General features: G+C 36.9%; 1 protein-coding gene across 5 annotated transcripts in view; it reads right to left on the minus strand.

Moving 5' to 3' along the window:
- Positions 1–8,514: 8,514 nt before the first annotated feature.
- Positions 8,515–20,537, minus strand: part of LOC124961044 (transport and Golgi organization protein 1 homolog) — a 51,642-nt gene continuing 39,619 nt past the window's right edge. For 2 of the 5 annotated variants that reach the window (XM_047519763.1, XM_047519764.1), the window contains 14 exons: positions 20,014–20,069; positions 19,835–19,925; positions 19,523–19,661; positions 14,705–14,806; positions 13,782–13,842; positions 13,633–13,668; positions 13,489–13,556; positions 13,269–13,369; positions 12,964–13,101; positions 12,208–12,276; positions 12,029–12,105; positions 11,832–11,903; positions 10,324–10,474; positions 8,515–9,343 (listed from right to left, as the gene is read on the minus strand). In XM_047519763.1, the coding sequence (XP_047375719.1) occupies positions 9,033–9,343; positions 10,324–10,474; positions 11,832–11,903; positions 12,029–12,105; positions 12,208–12,276; positions 12,964–13,101; positions 13,269–13,369; positions 13,489–13,556; positions 13,633–13,668; positions 13,782–13,842; positions 14,705–14,806; positions 19,523–19,661; positions 19,835–19,925; positions 20,014–20,069 (1,472 nt within the window). In that variant the 3' untranslated portion in view covers positions 8,515–9,032. The remainder of the gene's footprint in view (positions 9,344–10,323; positions 10,475–11,831; positions 11,904–12,028; positions 12,106–12,207; positions 12,277–12,963; positions 13,102–13,268; positions 13,370–13,488; positions 13,557–13,632; positions 13,669–13,781; positions 13,843–14,704; positions 14,807–19,522; positions 19,662–19,834; positions 19,926–20,013; positions 20,070–20,537) is intronic. The other 3 variants (XM_047519760.1, XM_047519762.1, XM_047519761.1) reach the window with 2 other exon arrangements.

Consider the following 20,537-nt stretch of genomic DNA (forward strand, 5'->3'; position numbering starts at 1 on the left):
GCCTTCCGCGCCGCTGGCGCTTCCCGCCCTACGCCTGCAAAACACGTCATCAGCCAGTGCGGCGGGGCGGACCGCAGTGCACCGAGCTTGTGGCCGGGAGGGGAGGGGAGGGGAGGGGAGGGGAGGAGATTGGAGGAGATGGGAGGGTACGGGAGGGGACCAGAGGGGACGTGAGGGGAGGGACGGGGCGGAAGAGAAGGGAGGGGAGGGGCGGGAGCAGGAAGAACCAACTGCGGATTCGGGCGGGGGAGAGCGCCAGCAGAGCCCAACGGAAGAGTCCAAGTCAAGGGACACGGGGAGGAAAGAGGCTCACCTCACTCCGGAACTGGGAGAGGACACCCGGTTTAGAGGGCCCCGTAAAGTATCTAGGAATCTAATAGAAGGGGCTTATGTTCGGGGACTAGGAAAAACGAGAAAGTCAGGCCTCCTGGGCCCTCCCAGAGCAGAACTCTTTTGTCACAACGTGCTGAGACACCAGGTACCTGCCCCAAAGGTTCAGACAGGAGAGGAGACACCTCTCCTGCTCCCTTGGGAAGGACCACTGCTCCGAGTGGGCGTTCCTTCCCTGCTCACTCCATTCCTGTGCTGATTTTCCCCTAACCCACCTCTACTTCTGAATGACACTACTTTTTAAGTTTCACCCTATCATGTCATTATTACCCCTACACCAATGGTTTCATTCCTGGATTCCACATTTTAAGGTTGAATGACTTGTGGAAAAGATTAGGATCATGAATAGACTGGAAAGCACGTGCTAAAAGTTTAAGAAACTGGGGACATTTAACTTGGTGAGGGAATGAATATATGTGGATTTTCAAAAACATGTCAAGTTGAATATAGTCTCAAAAGAACAAACAAGAAGAGGCAGGAAAGCAATGAAAAATAAGAGCAATGAAGCGGGAAGGAGGTGGGGAAGTCAAACTCTATAATGAAAACATGTACCATCATCCAAGCCCAAGCATACATACAGATTGTGGGACAGAACAGACCATCCAGAAACAGACCCAACTGCACTGGACATTTGGGATACAATAAAATTACGTTGGGGGAAAACAGACTTTTTAAAAAGTAGTATTTGCATATAATCACATGGAAAATGATAAAATTGGATTGTTCTCTATTCAGAAGGATAAACTACAAATGGATAAGAAACCTGAATGCAAAAATAGAAAATAAGCAAATACTAGAAAACATTGGTTGAATTTTTCTATGTATTATGAATGGCCAAAACCTTCGTGATTATGTCTTAAAATCCAGAAGCAAGAAGGTGTAAAGATGATTACTTAAAAACATAGAAATAAACCTTGCCTTGCTGTGTTTAACCTCCCCAATCCCCCCATGCAATTTGACAATGACAATATGAGAAAAAATATTTGCAACATATTCCTCTCCAAGGAATCATGTTCCTGAAATATAAAGAGCATTATAAATAAAATAGGCAGCAAATCTATATGAAAATGGGCTGAAGAAATAAACAGATCTCAGGAAAAGAAATGCAAATATAGCTATAATATATGGAAACATGCTCTGCTTAGTTCATAATGAACAAAATACAAATTAAAACACAGAGATACCATTTCTCACTTGTGTTGGCAAGATCCAAACTTTTGACAACACACTCAGTAGGTGAGAGAATGTGAACGAATACTTCACCCTCAGACACTGCTGGTAAGTATACAAAATGAGACAACCTCGCTAGGAATGAAAGTTGGTGACGTCTCAACAATCCCACTTCTTTTCTTTTTTTCAGTGCTCCCGAGGGAACTCAGGGCCTCACCACGCACCATAGGCAAGTGCTCTACCTTGAGCTATATCGTCCCAGTCCTTCTAAAGATACTGGGAATTCAACAAATGTTTAAAATTCATATCTACAAAATTATGTCATTCAGGCATGAATTATAATAACAAAAGATGGTCACAAATGACTGAAACAACCAACTGTTCATTAATAACAGTTGTTGAATAAACCAAAGAACAGTATGAAGAAGAAAGAAAATAATTTAAATACTAAGATACATTTTCCAGAATACATTTAAGTAAAAAAAAAAAAAGTGGAGAAAAATATTTATAGAGTACTATTTGTATCTTAGAAAGTTAGAAAAGATGAATATATTTCTTAAATTTGAGGTAAAATTGATATGCAATAAATTATGTGTATTTAAAGTGTGCACTCTGAAAAATTTTAACATGAAATTGTGAAACCATCATGATAACCAAGATAATAAATCAGTCCCTTCCCTCCAAAAGTCTTCTCATTCTCTAGGTAATTCCAACCTCTGCCCTTGGTCACCCTACCTTCTTGCCCCCCAAGTTCCCACCCTGCCCATGAACAAAATGTCTATCGTAATAGACTGCTTTGTATTTGTAAAGTTTTCTGTGCATGGAATAATATATTCTGTGTTCTCTGACTTCTCTTATTCAACATAATTTAAAATTAATCTATGTCACTTTCTCAAAAATAGTTCATCTCTTTTTATTCCTGAATAGCATTTCATTATGTGTATATACCACAATTTGTCTATCACCTATTGATGGTCATTTGGATTTTTTCAGTTTTGGTCTTTTATCAATAAAATGGTCAAAATCATTGATATACAATTTCTTCTAGTGCTATGTAACATCTTCTCTTTGGAGAAGAATGGCTGGAAGTCACTGGCTTCTTAAGGACATGGTCCTCATCTGGGTTTGTGTACATAGTATACTTAATACAGGATCATACAGAAGTAGGTCCCATGATTATGTACATTGACTTGAAGAAAGTCAAATCAATGATTTCTTAAACCATGGAATTAGCAATTGTATTATGATGTGTTTCAATATTATTTGATAGTAAAATTTCATTGTCTTTTATGACAAAACGGGACCATTCCTTTCATACTACAGAGTTAAGGGAAGCAAGTTCCTTAATAATTACCCCAGGTTCCCTTAAGAACATAATAATTACTTTCAGTTACAGAATCATCTTTTTCTTTCATTAAGATGCTTTGGGTTGAAAGATAGTATAAGTGGCTGTTAGTTTGAAGAATATGGGAGAGGAAAAGCTGGGTATGGTGGCACATTTCTATAATCTCAGCAACACTGAAGACTGAGACAAGAGGATCCCGAGTTTGAGGACAGCTTCAGCAAATTAGCAAGCCCCTGCCTCAAAGTAGAAAATAAGAAGGACTGATGATGTGGCTCAATGGTAAAGTGCTCCTGACTTCAATCACCATTACCAGAAACAAAAGAAGAAGAATATGGGAAAGGACAAAAGCAAATTTTTAAAGCAGGTTACACTTCCAAATTTCACAGTTCTTAGGATTAAATGCTTCCGGTTGCCTTTTGCCAAATGGAATACCTTGTTTTCCAAAAAGACTTTAGAATTCTTTTATCACCTGAGATTATTTCTGCAAATTCCTTTCTCTGCAGGAAACTTCTCTGCATCTTCAGCTTCTAACAACATTTGATATTTTACTTCTCAGATCTGGTGCTGTGGCCTCCTTTGTTCCTCCATTTGAAGACCTACCTTTCAGGGTTTCCTTCAGGACAGTGGTTCTCAGGTGGCACCTAGGGCAGCAGTGGCAACAGCAACCCCCGCAGGGTGGACAGTTTATCTGTTGGGCTTTGGGGACAGAACTGTGTAAATTTCTCAGTATCACTTGATTATGGAGGAGGGGTGGAACCGGCTTGCCGTTAGATCTTTCCTTCCAAAGCACCATCTTGATACAGAATTATGCAATTGTAGGGCCAAAATGGAAATAGTGATTTGAGCTCTGAAGGGGGTGTTAGGAAACAGGTATCATTTTACACTTGAAGCAGCATGGGATTAATATTTGAATGCTAAAAAACACACCAAAATTGACTTTTGTATTTTTGTGTCAAGAGTTAAAGAAATGACGCAAGCTACATTAAAAAAAAATTATTTAGGGATCCTTTTAAATTTCTAGTCTAATACAGGTGCTTATTGAAACTATTTCTATAGGTGTTGGTAATTCTTAAGTATCTGGTGTTTCTCTTGTGGTGCTATTTTATATTCTTCAGTCATGTAAGATTCCACCTGTGTACATCAGTTACGTTCTTGAGTCAGTCTAGCTCAGGAAGTTTTGCAATACACTGTAGAATTCGATGATATAGGGAAATGTCACTCAGACATAGAAGAGTTTGGAGTGATAGCCACAATAAGTTATCAACAATCATGTCATCATACTGTGTTTGGCACAGGTTACTTTGTGAAATCACGCAAACCTTTGCTTGTTCATATGCTTGTGGTGATTAAAGTGACACATAAAAATGTATGGTCTCTGGTTTATGTAGTTTGTTTTAATTCCTTAGGTGCAGCTATCTTCTTGGAATTCAAACACTTCAAGCCAAAAAAAGGTTTACCAGCACCCAGTGTTTTCTTTCATGGAAATGGATGAGATTAAACCTGGGTCAATTGTAATAGAACTGTAAGTGATGCACATATAGGATTCATACTGTGTTAATGGTTACTAGTGCATGTTACTTCTTAGTCCCTTTTATCCAGAATGTGACATTAGAATAGATCAGTCAGCAAAGTACTTTGAACAATAATCTTTCTGTTGTGTTTACAGATATAAGAAACCCACGATTTTAAAAGAAAAATTTCAGTTTTTGACCAAGAAACCACTTTATGTTCTTCGACATCAAACTTTGCACAAGGAATGATTCTGACATAAATAACATGAAACTAGTGTGAATTTTACCACTTAGTAGAAACATCATAGCTCTGTGTAGCATATTAACCCTTCAGGAAGCAGAAAGTGAGTCATATCATAGGCCAGTGAGTCCATTGCAGAGCAGTACCACAAAACTAAAGTCCAGATGTTGTATATGACTCCTTTGGATACAGGCTTATTGTTTATTTTGAAACATGATTGTGCTTTTCTATAACTTGTGCAATTAACAGTGGTTTCCAATTTACCACTGATCCTACCCTGCTTCCTGGAACAGTACTGCTGTGGTAGGTATGCTCATCTTCCAACTTAATACAGCAATAAGAATGTGCTAGAGTTTACACATTTGCTCACTTTTGCTCCAATATGCTCTTTCATTTGAATTAACTTCAAAGTTTGAAATGGGCAGGATAGTACCAGATAATGCTTTGAAGGGAATTGGACCAGTTATGGTCTGTCTTATAGGCTGTTCCTTAGAGGTGGCCTAAATTCACCCTGATCTGATAGTTCTGCTTAGAAATAGTGTGCCTTGGCCAGATCAGTATCCCATATGGGAGTGTTCCACAGGTTGCAGCTGTGATTTTTTCCCCAGATAACCATATTGTTTTTCTGAAAGTGAACACAGTTTTAGTCATGTTGATTAGTTGTTCTTCTATGTCACGTTGCTATTCTTTCCAATAATGATTCTTGGGTTAACACTGAAACCATGTCAGAATAATTGCAAATTTTTTCATGGGTTTATGTCTTCTAAATCATGTCATCTTAAAATAAGTGGGTCAGATGCTAATGATATGCTGCAGGAATGACTGCTGCTTTTCTGACAGATTGTGGAAATCTTAAAACCTGCGTACCTCATCTTTAAAGTGATGATTATTCAAAATCTGGAAAGATTTTTTTTTCAAATATAGGTAGATAGGATTGCCATTTACTTCCTATTTAGATCTATTGACATTCATCCATATGAAATTATGCAGGTCATTAGCCTATTACAATTGGACTATTTGCATTACTTTTGACTTCATGATGAGACATAAATAAAACTTTCATAGTACACGAGGTGGATATTTGATACACAGTACATTAAGATTTGTGAGGGGCTTTTGTTGGTTAGATGTAGCACCCACATATTTTAACATTCACTCTTTTACATGAACAATGCACGAGGGGAATGCAGTGTCAATACTGGGCCTATTTTTCAACTAGTGTAAACCCTAGTCATAGTAGCCAATGTTTGGTTTTTAAATCTAGTAACAGTTGTTTTAGCCTGTGCACTTCAAGAGATCTAGTCTTTATTTCAGTTGTCTATTAGGTCAATTCTGTTTACTAAATGAATGTTAATAAAAACTCTATAAGCCTGAAAGAATTCTCAACCAAATTTAGTCTTGCCTCTCATCTTGATTTTGGTAATTTCAAATGCACAAATAATTCCATCTACAGTAGTTCTAGGAAATGAAGAGTTTGCCTTAATAAAATGTTCATTCAACTGAATCTCTTGAGTTGTCAAATCTCCAGAGTGTAAACTTCTTAAGCGACAAGAGCCTCATGTTCTCCATGTCATCTACACTTTCCAAGGTGCTTGGCAGCACTCTGTACCCTGTGGATACTCAGAACCTTTTTGTTTGATGTTGCTGAGGAGACCTACAAAATACTCCTTTCAAACCTACTATTAAGATGTAGCAAAACTGAAAAATCGTTCTTTCTCTTTTCTCATAGACCATAACACATGTATATGAGAGTGATAATTTATATGAAGAAGCATCTAGTATCCTTCACATCAGCATTCTTTAATTGAATGAATATATTTCATCAGAATTAAAGAAGCCTAAGTTGATCATTATGAATAGCTTAGTTTTCATTCAGACCTGCATGAAATGACAAACCAAAACAAAACAAAAAAGTGGTTGTCTTGAAGCAGTTCACAGGAAACACTCCATATCTCCCAAGTTATTTAAATTCACTTTCCACTGGGGGGACTAAAATGAGCTGCTGAATAATAACTATAACTGTTGTCATAATACTTTCAGACTAAAATACTACTGCTTCACAATGAAATGATCTTAACAACTACACCCAGAAACAATGAGCTGGAGAGGAGTTCTGAAACACATCACTTTTGAGACATAAAAGTCTAATTGAATCAAGGGACGGTATTCTCTATACCATCTGTATATGGGCAGCTAGTTTGGGTTTTGCTACAGAAGAGGTACACTGAGATGGATGTAAGGGGCGCAACTATGGGTGGGTTCAGAACTTTACTCAGATAAACTGCAGAGAAGGCTTTACATCTTACTAATAGAATAAATACCAAAAAAGGCTTTACGGGGAAAAATACTGGTGTCTTAAATAAAAAAAATAAATTTACCTTTCCTATTTGATTATCTTCCTACCTGATATCACCTTTATTTAAATGTGATTTTTAAATTAGTAGTTGTATTAGCCAGGCACGGTGGCACACACTTGTAATCCCAGGGGCTCCAGAGGCTGAGACAGGAAGATCATGAGTTCAAAGCCAGCTTAAGCAAAAGCAGGGCCCTAAGCAACTCAGTGAGACCCTGTCGAAATAAAATACAAAATAGGGTTGGGGATGTGGCTCAGCGGTTGAAAACCGGAGTTCAATCCCCAGTACAAAAAAAAATTAGAAGTTACATTAACTCCAGTATTGCCTTGTGTCCGAGGACTTTAAAAGATATGTTCAAAATTGGTGTTTGTGACTTAAATTTTATTTTTACATGGTTAAAAATGGCATATGCTATTACATGGAGTTTTCCTATTATATACAGCTGCTTCTGTTCTTGTTATTAAATGGAAGTCATGTAGATTGAATTCCTCCTGGAGGACTCATGAATTCCTTTTGAATTTTGAGTTATCTTCTTTCAGAGATTCTGTCTTTCTAAACTACTGTCTTCAGTAGTTTTAGGATAAAGAGATTCTGTTTCACACTGATGCTTTTGCTCCCTTTTCAAAATACTCTTAGTGAATTCAACAGAACAATGACATGTCATGCTCTAGGTTTCAATAATCCTATTACTTCCTAGGACTTAAAAGAATGGAAAAATGTAGCCTGGCAGTAAACAAAAGTACCAGCCTTTTACAATGTTAATTTCATCTAAATCTTTAAAAGTGCTGTTAAAGTTACTGTAATTGAATTACAGCTCTGGAGAACTAGTTCTTAAAAGCATCATTTTAAAGATAGTAGTTACAGGTTCAGGACTTTAAATATGGTACAATTCCAGATTCTGAGCCTTAATTGAGTTTTCAGTGAAAGTAGCAGTGTTCAAATATTCATTATAAAATAGTATCTATCAAAAAAAGAATTCAGACCATAGTTGCTGATTGAAGACACATCATAAGTCTTAGAGTTTCAATCATTCTTTCTTATAGGATTATGCTATTGTAATTTTTTTGGTCATATTTCTTGAAAATCAGTGGCAAGGTATGGGAAGGAGAAGAGACTGTACATTTTAAAAAGGAAATGCCTTTATTTTTTATACACATGACGTAGCACTTGGATTTTTCTGGTATACACCCTTAAAGCAATAATGGCAAATGCAGTAGAACTTCAGGTAGAACAATCCTTGCTACTAATGTAAACTCATTCTCAGATAGGCAGTGAGGGTTGGATAAAAGCACAGGAATGTGCTATAAATAGAGCCACAGACTTCTCAGGAGTAAAAGAAATCCCTTGTAGAGTCCACAGGTGAACAAGGTCCAGCTTCCTTAACAGTGAGCAACAAGGAGTGTCCTGCCAAGTCACCGTCTTCAGTTTTGAATCTGAGTTTACATGCTTCCCAAATGGCACAAGTTTCATGACAATCCAATGAATCAACAGACACTTGAGGAATATTAATAAACAATTTTTTATTTACTATCACTACAAAGAACTTCAGCAGGAAGGGAAGTAAGTTTAGGACCTTTGAGTAAACATTTTTAGCGTAACAGTCTGTGACCAGATATTGAGAAAAAGATAAAAATCAAGCTAATAAACACCATTGCTGTGTATCGACTGGAATACACTCAAAATAGGATAATGGAAATACATGTTCTTAAAGCATTTCCACAGGAAATGTTCATATTTTATGACATTCTAAATCATTTAGCAATTATATATGCTACATTAACTAAAACACAGGTATTCCTTATTGCACATTTCAAAGTTGGAAGGATACTTTAGCTTAAGAGGTGGATCATTATTTAGAGGGGGAAATGGTAGTTTTAAATTTTTTGGCTCAAAAATGCATACTGCCAAGGCAGCTTAGTTCTAAAAACAAACCCTTAAGACTTTTGGATTTCGAAGTCAATAATCCCTTAACACAATGAAGAATGCACAGTCCATATTGTGACTAATGTCAGAGGTCATGGTTATGGGCTCTGTTTTAAAGCCTGCGAACAGTCCTGGCTACTGCTCTGAGATGCAGATGAAGGCTCATCTCCAGAGCCTGAAGGTGTCAAGTCTCTTGCAGCAGGTGATGGTGAGTAGTCTTGGGGACCATGGGTTGGGGGTGGTAATCGGGTACCAGGAATGAAGTACTCTCTCGGACCAAATGAACCTAAAGGTCTAAGTGGTGCGGGTCCTGGTAAAAATTCCCGAGGGTCAAGAGGCAGATCCCGTTTTCCAGGTGGAATACCGGGTGCATATTCTCTTAAGCCTAGTGGTGGACGCACAGCAGGACCTGGAAAATAAAAAGGAACTTATGTAAATACCCACAAATGTATAAATGAGGATGATTTTAAGTATGATAACATAGTTTCTCATCATTTCTCCCAAGTGGTGACATCCTGCCTTGACAGGAGAGGCAAACTGAGCTTGAACAAATTTAGCTTACAGCCTATGACCAACAGCCATGAAGCAACATAGGAAGGATTTAAGCATGGCTCTCCTTAGCTCCAGGCTTGTCATTTTTGTATTCCCACCATATAATGGCAGAATTATTTCTATCTCAAAAGACCCCCATTTAAATTTGGAAGTACTATATACCATGACAAGAGGATAGTTTATGAAATAAGAACTTCATTGCATCAAAGAAATTTTGATAAAGGAAATACCACTGTCTACTACTGTTTCAATTAAAAATCCATGGTATATTTCAGCATGGACCTTATACATGCCATCAGAATCAAGGTGCATGCCCTCCTGGAAAAGGCCTTCCACAGCCACCTAGTTCAATTCAGCAACATTATTTAGGTCAGTGTTAAATCCTCCTTAACACTTCTCTCTGACTTTTCTCAAGGTGAGAAGGGTTGGACTTTTCCTTTGCTATATTCTGTAACCTATTGCTTATGCTTCTATCATGGGTGGTTACAACTTTATGTTGTAGGCTGTACATATCTGTGACATATTCTGTCTCATTCATCTTTCCATCCATTGCAGTACATATCCACTGATTTCCAACAAACATCTGCACAAATAATATTCCTGGTCTTCCTGTACATAGGCCCTTTCCTTGTCTATGAGAGATAGCTACTCCCTATCTCGGTATATGATATTGTAGTGCCTGCCCCATGTGCCCCAAGAAACTGGAGGAAAAGCTAAAATGTACTCAGCTTTGTTCCTGCACTGTAAAGTCCAGAGATAGCAAATGTTTTAGCAAGGAATAGAAAGAAAAGATGAATATGATTTATAAGTCAATCACTAGTGCGCAGATCATCATACCAAATGGTGGAGGAAGTGGTCGAGGCCCAAAAGGCCCACCAAGCTGAAGTGGCGGTCCATATCGAACAGATGGTGGTAGGGGCCCTCCAACAGGGGAGCCCATGAGAGATATCCCTGGGAAAGGAGGGGGCCCTTTGGTAGCCATATTAACCTGTAATTTAAGATTTGAAAGCAATTAAAGTTTTAAAATTGCTGTATATTAAGACAAAGTACTAACAAGGTAAACACCAAAACCCAGGACAGGCACCTGTCCAGAGAGCACCATCATCAGTGCAACAAAACTCTACCACTCCCACATGTTCCTATTGACAGCTGACAGAGGTTAGAAGGATGCCATAAGAGGAAGCGGTTTGTTACTGATTCTATCTGCACAGGAAAGGGAAAGGCAAGAAGACTGGCAGAAGGTATTAACAGGTGATTTCTGACCAGTATGTCATGCTCTATACACTACAGCCGATTTCAAAGGGAGCCCCTCCCCCACCACAGCTCTTTCATCACAATAGCTCAAGACTTGCATATTAAGAAGATACAGAACATAATGAAAACTCCATTCTCTATGCATGTAATAACAGCTATTATTCAGAGTATTTTCAGCAACCCTTTCATATATCATTCAAATTCCCAGAACTTTTAGTGTCTTATTTTAACTAAGTGGGAACTGAGGCAAATTTGCTGAAGGTCTCAGTGCATGTAAAAGGCCTGGCTTGAACTCAATCCCAGGTTTGCCTCTAAGCTATGCTCCTCCCACCCCTACTCCTCTCTCTCCAAGGGTCTCTACTCTCTTTAAAGTCTTCAACTGCAAAGGGGTTTAGGATCATATCTAAGCTGCCCATAGATAAAATGATTTCTCCAACGATGTATATTCCTGGAATAGACATACATGAACTTGCAAGTATTTTCCAATACTGTGCTATATACACAAATGAGGAAGACAAAGCTTTAATATCCAGGTTCATTTACTGTACTGCCTATGAGATATTGACTACTTACTATGAGAAGTGGATTGGAAACTAAGAAACTAAATTTTTATTTTAATACAGAGCAGCAGAAGACCTACTAGACATAATAGCTACACAAGTTACAAAAGAATGCACTCATGTGAACAAATGAGTCTATTGCTTGAAACACTATTTCACTTCCAGAAAATCTGTTACCCATCTAATTTAAATCACTCAAAATCAGGTTTGCCTCCTACTGTACAAATGGAGGAACTCCTAAACAGCATTTTCCGAAGGATAATGATGATGAATTATGTAATGTATAATGAATTTACTTTGCCTTAGAACATTCAACACAAAATAAAATGTGAAGTTGGAGTAATAACTTTTCACATTCTGAAGTTAACTACGGTTACACACACTTCAGCAACACTCCCAAGTTAAGGAGAAAAGTAAGCTCAGTATTGCATGCAGTTTAAAGCAAACAAGGTCAATATTATGCTTCTCATATCCTTCAAAGAAATACACAAAATAGAAGTCATGTTCAGTCCTCAACCTCTAAGTACTTACTGGTCTTGGATGCTCAGCCAAAGAAGTAACAGTGGGAACTGAGGGGGCCTCGGGTTCGTGGGGAATGGTTTGCTTTTCAAAAAAACAAATGGGATAGTACAAATAGAACACAAACAGGGATGATGTAAAGAGCAAGTGCTGTAGGAAAGCTAATGTTCCTGCATGACCTCATGATTCACAATGCCTGTAGAACTTACCTTGCCCTCATCCATCACCTTGGCCGGAGAAGAGCTCCTGGAGCTGCTGTTCATGGGAGCTGGACCACATCCCGGGTCTGTTAGAGGTCAGAGAATGAATTTAGAATTCTTCCAACATGAAAAGAATAAAAATCCTGCATCTACAATCCTAGAGTGTTTAAAATGACTTGGTCCATTACCAGAGGCAAACGGTTTCCCAGATGTCTCAGAAGACCATCGAGGACGAGGTAAATGCCCATCCATTGACCCTTGGGAAAGAAAGAACAGAGCCCTTGCATGTATTTTGCAGAAGAAAGAAACCAATTGTGGGCAGGTCAGGGTACAACAATAACTAGAAAGCAACATTAAAGACTGGTTGCCCAAAATATAAGTCACAATTTATGCAGAGACTTAAGTAAGTAAAAAAAAAACTGCCTTGGATTGGAAGACCAGCAGGAAGCCCTGTACATTAAAAGTCTCCTACTGAACTTCAAGCTATAGACTTAAAGTATGTAGGCTGGCTTTTCTTCACTCTGTATAACCTGACTTCCAATATTACCAATACTATAGACATATTTAAAATTGGAAATAAGACTCAGTATTTCATACTAATATAATGACAATGGAAATATACATACTGCATAAAGTTTTAAGGCTACTTTTAGAATATTTGAGAAAGGAACACCATAGAAAGTTAATTTAAAGATAAAGGCTTACACTTCACAGTGTAAAATTGTAAAGAAAATTAATAATACAGGGTTCTCCAGGAAAAAAACGTTTTCTATTCTACAGCAGATTTTACAGCACACTATTTATTCAATAAGACAAAATAAGAAATTTTCTTCTATATATTTACAGGCCCACATTCTATAATGTTTTAAATAGAATACTCAAAAGGGGAAAAAATAAAAAAACTCTTGAAACAGTTTATTGCAAAGCAACATGTGAACGCTCACCAAATTCACTTCTACCCATATCTCTTCGATTAAGAGTAGCAGAGACAGGTCTCCCAGCTGGCTCTGCTGTCAGTGGAGGGGAACATTCTCCACCACTCACAGGGGATGGGCCAAAAGACCCATTCTGGCTCAGTGGACCTAAAGACAATGAGGCCTGGTTATCACTTAAAAGCAGCCTTTATACTGCCCACCCTTTAGTAAGTCATTCAGATTATTTCATAACCATTACACACAGAAATAAAAAGTAATTAACATACATTCTGCACCAAGAAATAGTCTACCTCCCTTTACAAAGTGCTCCCTACCTCTCCGGGGAGGGTTTTGTGTATTTGGTCTTCCCGCCATTGGTTTTACAATCACAGGTTCATCTTGCCGCATTGCCATCTTTTGGGTCATTTCCAATAATCTTGAATATTGAGAAAGAATGGACTTCAATGTGAAACAGTAATCTACTCCTTCTTAGATACCATCTAGCATAGTCTTAAAACACTATAAAACATACAGGAAGGTATCAAAATCACATACTTGTGTCTCAAATTAGCAGCTTCCCTTTTCTCTTCAGCTATAGCTCTTTCTGCAGCACGAGCTTTGAGCTATTAGAGAAAGAAATATTCAAATTCGGTTATGGTAGACTATACACAAAATAAGAAAAGGGGAGAAAAGTCTTACCCAGTTATCATGAGCTTTCTTCTCATGAGTAGCAATCTGAAAAAGACAACACATTAAAAAAAATGTTTAGGGACTCATTATACTAGCCTATAATGGTCTGTATTAGATATCAAAAAATTCTGCAACTACACAACAGTATTAATCACTACCTGGTTCTTAAATGAGCGCTCTGTTTTCTGTAATTCTTCCTCCATTTCTTCAATTCTCCGCCTAAAAATTATACTTGGTTTTATTAGTCAAAACAATTGAATAAAATCTGAAACAATCTGATCATGTTCCCTTTACTCTGTCAGCTATACTTTTAAAGACTTCATCATACATAAGAAAAACACTTTATATAGTTATACAAATCATGTGAGATCAAAACTAATATTCCAGCCAGGTGCAATGGCACACACCTGTAATCCCAGTGACTTGGGAGTCTGAGGCAGGAGGATCACAAGTTTGAGGCCAGTCTCAGCAATTTAGTGAGAATCTATACAACTTAGACCCTGTCTCAAAGTAAAGGAAGGTCTGGGGATATAGCTCAGTGGTAAAGCGTCCCTCGGTCCAATCCCCAGGATCAATAAATAAATAAATAAATATATAAAATCTAATACTATCTAATTTCTTTCTAATTTAACTGTGAGAGATTCTCAATTGATAAATTATAATTTCCTTAACTGTTCATCAATGTGTTCTCAAATAATTTTGCTAGGCATATCTTCTTCCTTAAAACTTTTCTTTTTTAAAATTATATCCATAGAAGATTTCACAGCTCTATCAAATCGTATATTAATGGTTTTAAAACATCGCATAGCAAACTGCTTTCTTAAAGAATTACTCCAACATACAAAACCCTCAGAACTGTTTGCATGAAACAAGTTCCCTTCTGGTCTTGCCAGCATTTGGGTATAAGTCAATTTTTGTTAACATTTTTCATTTCTTCAATTGAAATTTACTTTTCTTTTGTGTGAATTGAATGTATTCATATCCTCTCATTACTTATACTTCTGTGCTCTTTTCTTCTACATCATGTCAAATCAGATTCAAAAGAAAGCTAACACTACAGTTCATTAGACATTGAACTCACTTGTAAGTTTTAACTTCCTGTGCAGCCAAAACTGCCTTTTCATCTGCAGCTGACAGCCGTTGTTCTCTTTCTTGTCTCTCATACTCTTCTTGACTCAGTTTCCTAAAAATAAAACCAGTTTTCAAGTCAAACTTTCTCTTTTCCCCTAGCAGTGTGTATGACTGCTCTATTCAAATGTCACTTCCCACCCTTCTCTAAAATGCTTAGGATTATAAAATAGGAAGCAATTCAAACCTGCAATTTAGGAAATCAAAACTGGCAAATCACTTACATTTTCTAACTTCTGCTCTTAATTCTCTAATTACCAGTAAGTAAAACAAATGTAAAAACAATATGTGCCCCAAGGGCAAGTCTCCTAGGCTCAAGATGATGAAAACTCACTTCACTTCTAAGTGGAAAGTCAGGACCAATCAACCTAACACAAACATATCAGGATAAAGCAGGGGAGAATTCTTTGTCATTTTTGCCATGGCTAAGTACATCTTTGTCATGGAGGAATTTGTTTCCCAATCCAAGACTGGTACCAAGATAAGAGTCAGCCAGAGAGAAAGCTTTTCTGAACATGTATTCTATCTATACAACTCACCACAGAACATTTTCACACTTTAGACACCAATTTCAAAAGAAGTGTGATTAAGCAAAAAGGCAAATCTGAGTTCTGACAATGTCTACCAACCACAAAAAGAATCCAAACTGACCCATGATCAGGATATTATCTACTGACAACAAGTTTTAACATTGATCATGAAAATCAAGACATTCATCTACTATAACAACGGTAGACACATTTAATGGTTTAAAAAATACTTTCTTCTATCCTTGCACTGCTTTAGCCATAGTTCCAATTCAAAAATTAAGTAACTTGAAACTTAATTTTCCATGAATCAGAAGGAAAATTAGAAGAATTAGAGTAACCAAATAGAAAAGGGGATTATGTAGTGTTTTAAAACTGCTCATTTAATTCTTCAGCAAATATTTTATGAGTGTCTACAATATACTAGTTACCTTGTAAGATGCTAAAGAAGAAAGGAGCTCACTGTTTAAGATATAAATGATGACTTGGGCTGGGATTGTGGCTCAGTGCTAACGCACTTGCCTAGCATGTTTTAGGTATAGGATTCGATTTTCAGCACCACATATAGAGAAATTAATAAAATAAAGGTCTATCGACATTTTAAAAGAAAAAAAGATATATATGATGACTAAAGAAATATAATAATTTCCCCCTGACACTTTCTTAAGAAGAAATGTAAAAAAAAATTGAGTGTTGAAGGAGAGAGAATTGTTTTTCAATAATCAATGAACTAGCCTGAGAGCACTAAGAACAATCAAACCACCTTGAGAAGAATACACAGTATGTGTTTGAAGGGATCAGAGTTGATAAGGCAGGGAAGATATGTGTATGTGGCCAAGATGCATTAGAAAAAGGAATCTCAGAATTCCAATTAAGACTGGCATTTAAGGTACTTTTCTTTTAGGTTGACCCATGCATTGAAGATAACACAATGACAGAAAGAGTCTGAACAAAGCCTTCATCAAATTCCTGGGCTCACAGAAAAAAAGTGTTTAGGGCTACAAGTAAGGGTGACCCCCAGTAAAAGCCCTAGGCTTTGGATTAAGACTAGAAAGTACTGCACACTTAAGTAAGGAACAAAGTATAAAAAAAAACAATACTGAAACACTGAAAGAACAAAAGTCATTTTTGAATGATCTTAATTGACAATTAGGTTCAAGTGACAATCTTACTGAGAGTAATTTCAACTCTTTTCTATAAGAAGATAACTTCAGGGGCTAAAGTTGTGACTCAGTGGTAGAGTGCTTGCCTGGCATGTGTGAGGCCCTGGGTTCGATCCTAAGCACCGCATATGAATAAATAAATTAAATAAAAAGATTCAATGACAACTGAAAAACTTTTTTTTTAAAAAAAGATAACTTCATTATCTTAGGTCTCAAATTTCATTTATAATTATGACAACATTTGCCAGTCAAAACTGACCAGGCAGTCCATAAGATAAAGTTCCATGAGCAAACTCTAACCAAAAAGGGAATTCCCAAAAGAGTTATCACACATGTTTTAGAATCACTGTGACTTTACATAGTCCAGAAATTAAAGTCCAGATCATGAATTTCACCACAGTATTAGAAACTCCAAAACTAAAAAATAGATGGATGTGGTGGCCTACCTATAGTACCAAATACTTGGGAGGCAAGGCAGAAGGATCAGATTGAAGGTAGCTTGGGAAACACAGTGAAACCCTGTCCCTTATGACAAGAGCAAGGAAGCGGGGGATATAGCCAATGGTAGGGCACATGCTCAATGTTCTGGTTTGAGCTTGTCATACCCACGAACAAAAAAAAACCTGAGAAAGGCTGGGGTTGTGGTTCAGTGCTAGAGTGCTTGCCTCACACATGTGGGACACTGGGTTCCATCCTCAACACCACATAAAATAAATAAACAAAACCAAGGTATTGTGTCCATCTACTACTACAACAGTATTTTTTTAAAAACCTGAAATATAGTAACTAATGAGTAAATTAGCAACTCATTAATGAATGATTTTAGCAGCAGATTTGAGAAGTAAAATAAATCTTAGCACTTTTAAACTAGGTCAGAAGTAAATATCCAGAATGAAGCAAATTCAGAATGTGGAAGGCAGGGGAAATCAACTTCTAACATGTTTTATTGAAATTAGAAGAGAGAATGAGGTAAAATTATCATTTAGAAAAAAGACCCCAAAATTCAAGAGATGGTTAGTGGCCCCGAGCAGCATAAATGCAAGAGGTAAGGGGGTGTGGGGAGGACTACACCTAGGCACTCCCTGATACAACTGTTCAAAAGCCAGAGAGAAATGACTACAGGAACTAGGGCAGGGGAGAGACATTTGACAAAGGAAACAACAATGATAATGGACTCCTTAAAGAAAAATTTTAAAACACAAAATAATTGGCTCTCTTCAAAGTGCTAAAGCTACGGAACAGTAAAAATTCAGCAACCGAAAGAAAGATCCTTTAAAAATGGAAACTGGTTTTAACTCTGAGCAGGAAGCTTAGAATGTCCACCTACTATAATATAGATTATAAAGGTAGCAATATTGAATGGATAAAAATGCTATTCTCTGTTTAGCCTTATACTACACTCTAATAAACTCACCAAATCTATCACTAAAGGACAATGTTCAAACAGAAAGAAAGTAATTTCAAAGGAGAGACCAACAATGTAGAATGAAGAACTACAGAAACTGTAAATATGTGTATAAATTGAATGAATGGTGAATGAATGTCTTGTGGAGTTTGCAGTACATGAAGTACTCACATCTATTACCACAACAGTATCTAATCTAATTCAGGAGCTATTTAAGGCACAGAAATAAATAAATCTTTTATTCTATGTCAGGTTTTTTTGAAGTTCAGGATATACAGCATGGTCTTTAAATTTTAAGAAGATGAATATAACAATCCGTGAATACACCAAGCTTACACAGGGGATAAGCAAAAGAATTAAAAATATTTAAACTATTCAAAATATACAAGAAAGAAAAAACTGGTCATGAAATAGAAAGCTAATTCTTCAAAACTTCAGGCACATATTGACATGGATGGACTTATATTTTAGAAAGTCCACTCAAGAGGTTGTAAAGAAAATTAACCAGAATTGGAAAGAAGTCATATAAAAAACTGGAGAATGAAGACAGGTGATTAATTAGGTAGTAACAAAAAAGATGACCCAGGCATGAACTAACAGTGCCTGTGGATGAGTAACAGAGTACAAACCACAGAGTGGGAATGAATGGATTTTGCAGGAATTGAAGAAAACAGTGCTACATTTGACTGCATCACAAAGAAAATCAACTGCCATTTAGGTCATTCAGATTACTAGTAGGGACAGAGAAAAAAGGTGTTCTTTTGAAAAAAACAAGTGATGAAACAAGAAATGTTTCTCTGAAGCCAGCCAAGCGTTTAGAACAAAATTTAGAGATTCTAAACAGGTTGCTTGGAGAAAACTGAATTAGAAAAGTTAAGGGTAAGGCATTAGGCAGTAGAAGTGAAAAATACGTAAAAAGAGTTAGGTCTGTAAGGTCTGTCTTTGCTTCACAAGACAAAGACTGCTATATATATATGCCGAAGAATAAAATATAGGAGCAAACAGAAACAAAATCTGACACAAACAACCTAACCTTGTTAGAGTATTCAAGTATTTTTGTGGATTAAAAGTTCAAATGAATTGCCAAAATATATCTTTCCAAAGAAAACTACCTCATTGAGATGTACGTTTGAGAAGATTAATATGTAAATATATACTAAAAACAAGCACTTCTGTAATCAGAACTGCTAAGGTCCTCACCAGTTAAACTGTTTAGTGTGAACATCTGATATTGAAGTCCAAAACTTACTATACCTTCAATAACTATATATTATTCCCTTTTGAAGTTTTTATTGTGAAAAATGCCATCCAAATCACTCAGGATTTTAAAGGTCAAGAAATAGAGATACAAGTTCAAAACTTATTAGAATTACATGACTGATCACAATGAAAGGAAACTAAAACAATGGTGAGATAACAGAGAGCAGCTGGATCTTCAAAAGAGAGGTATTTCCACATCACTAACTGTTAGTACCAGTTAGCCACTCATGCTTCATATGAATGTGACAATTGGTTAGATGGAAAGAACAATACGAGTAATGGTACACAAACCACAAAGGAAACAAATCCGTATTTATTACCACTGGAAGGAACTGCAAAAATAATCTTTAAAGAAAGATAATATTATCTGTATTAGGTCACACAGTGATTACAATAACGAACAATGAAAATCTTACTTTTGCAGAGCCATCTCCTTCTGCTGGTACAGTTCATTTAAAATCTCCACTTTCTGCCTCAGAGTTTTGCACTCATCTTCCAGCCCAGTTTTAGCAGACTGTAGTGAATTGCGGTCATCTTCTAATTTCTTTATTTGGTCTGTTAAAAGATAAAACAACTGATCTCTGTATGTGTACGAGGACTTGAGAAATTGTTTGAGGGGGCAGTGCTGAGAAAAATGAGAAGTATGAGAGTAAAAAGCCATTCTTTATCTTTCCATAAGATTTTGAGACTTCCCAACATACGGCAATTTCATTTCTAGAAGAACCCACCTTCTAGGTTACACTTTGTGGACATTGAGGCTCTTAGCTTCAGTTGTAAAAGTTTTAGATCCTCTTCAACTACTGATATTGCAGTTTGTGTCTAAAAATTGCAGAAGAGAGAGATACTATTAAAAGTGAGGTGCAGGAAGCATTCACAGGCACTATGGGACTCTTACAAAGAACTATACCCGAGAGACATCCATCAGCTGCTTAATTCGATTTTTCACCTTTGCACTCTGGTCACCTGAAAAACAAAAGATGTTAATTGCGCTTCATTGCCTTGCTTTTTACTCTATATTCTCCCAACTTCCCCAAAGTAAGCAATGACCATGTTCAAACACTAAAAGAAAAAAATCAATAGAACAACTGAACTGAGTAGATTCATTGACTCTTAAGAGAACTGCAGGCTTAGATTTAAGAAAAAAAGAATTGTCAGTTTTCTATGCTACACTTGTAAAATAAAAGCCTTTCTTCTTGCTCACATCTGTCTCCACCTGGACAAGTAACTGTGTTATTCAGAAAGAGTCAATCCTGTATTTTATCCTTGAATCTATCAACAGGTGTGGTGTAAAACACTCTATGCAAGCTATATACAACATGGAAAGAACATATGGAAATATTTTCCACAGCAGTAAACTCTGCTACCCCTCCCTCTAGCTTCCTTATACCCTCTAGCTTCTGTTCTCACAGCCTTAGTTTAAGGCTCCAACCA

The sequence above is a fragment of the Sciurus carolinensis genome, chromosome 12 (assembly GCF_902686445.1).
Source record: "Sciurus carolinensis chromosome 12, mSciCar1.2, whole genome shotgun sequence".
NCBI classification, from domain to species: Eukaryota; Metazoa; Chordata; class Mammalia; order Rodentia; family Sciuridae; genus Sciurus; species Sciurus carolinensis.